Below are 1,041 nucleotides of genomic sequence, written 5' to 3'. Positions count from 1 at the left end.
TTCCTGGTAGAGAGAAATACAATCTCCTATCTTGGATGTGCCATACAACTTGGCTCAGCTGTTTTCTTTGGCACAGTTGAGTGCTTTCTACTGGCTGCCATGGCCTATGATCGTTTTGTAGCAATATGCAACCCACTGCTTTATTCAACCAAAATGTCTACACAAGTCTGTGCTCTGTTATTCTCTGTGGCTTATATAGGTGGTTTTCTCAATGCTTTCTCCTTTACAATTTCCTTCTTTTCTTTATTCTTCTGTGGACCAAACAAGGTCAATCATTTTTTCTGTGATTTTGCTCCTTTGGTTGAACTTTCCTGTTCTGATGACAGTATCCCTGCAGTGGTCCCTTCATTTTCTGCTGGTTCCATCATTGTGGTCACAGTGTTTATCATAGCCATCTCTTATATCTACATCCTCATCACCATCCTGAACATGCACTCCACTGAGGGCCGCCACAAGGCCTTCTCCACCTGCACCTCCCACCTCACTGCAGTCACTCTGTTCTATGGGACCATTACATTCATTTATGTGATGCCCAAGTCCAGCTACTCTACTGACCAGAACAAGGTGGTGTCTGTGTTCTACATGGTGGTGATCCCCATGTTGAACCCCCTCATCTACAGTCTCAGGAATAATGAGATTAAGGGGGCTCTCAAGAGAGAGCTTCGTAGGAAAAGATTTTCTTAATGAGATTTGTTATGTTATAGAATTTGTTGCAGTAACATACCATTAATTTAATGTTAAAAGAACTTTAGTTCTCATGGTCAAAATATATCTGCATATTATTAGCTAATATAGGACTTTGTCATAAATGTGAGGGTAGGTTTTCAGATAGTAAATCATAAGTTAGCTCAAATGAAACAAAATTTAAAATTAAGAAGTACAAATTGGTTCACATAAAGAATGCTTAATTTGCTAAAAATCGTTTTTTATTTTATTCATATGTTGAAAACAATTTAATCTCATAAAACAAGGTCTCTGTACCTCTAAACCCTACGGTTGTGTTCATTTTCAAGTAGTTTTGATTAAGATGAGCCAGAAGAC

General features: G+C 38.2%; 1 protein-coding gene across 1 annotated transcript; it reads left to right on the top strand.

The window, feature by feature from the left end:
* Nucleotides 1-6: 6 nt before the first annotated feature.
* Nucleotides 7-684, top strand: LOC102816390 (olfactory receptor 502-like; the record flags this gene model as incomplete). The annotated part of the gene is made up of 1 exon (XM_006870285.1): nucleotides 7-684. A coding segment is annotated over one exon (678 nt), but the record flags the coding sequence as incomplete, so codon positions are not given.
* Nucleotides 685-1,041: the final 357 nt, after the last annotated feature.

The sequence above is a fragment of the Chrysochloris asiatica genome, unplaced genomic scaffold (assembly GCF_000296735.1).
Source record: "Chrysochloris asiatica unplaced genomic scaffold, ChrAsi1.0 scaffold00140, whole genome shotgun sequence".
Taxonomy (NCBI): Eukaryota; Metazoa; Chordata; class Mammalia; order Afrosoricida; family Chrysochloridae; genus Chrysochloris; species Chrysochloris asiatica.
The sequence above is the reverse complement of the archived record's forward strand: the minus strand, read 5'-3'. Positions and strand labels throughout refer to the sequence as shown.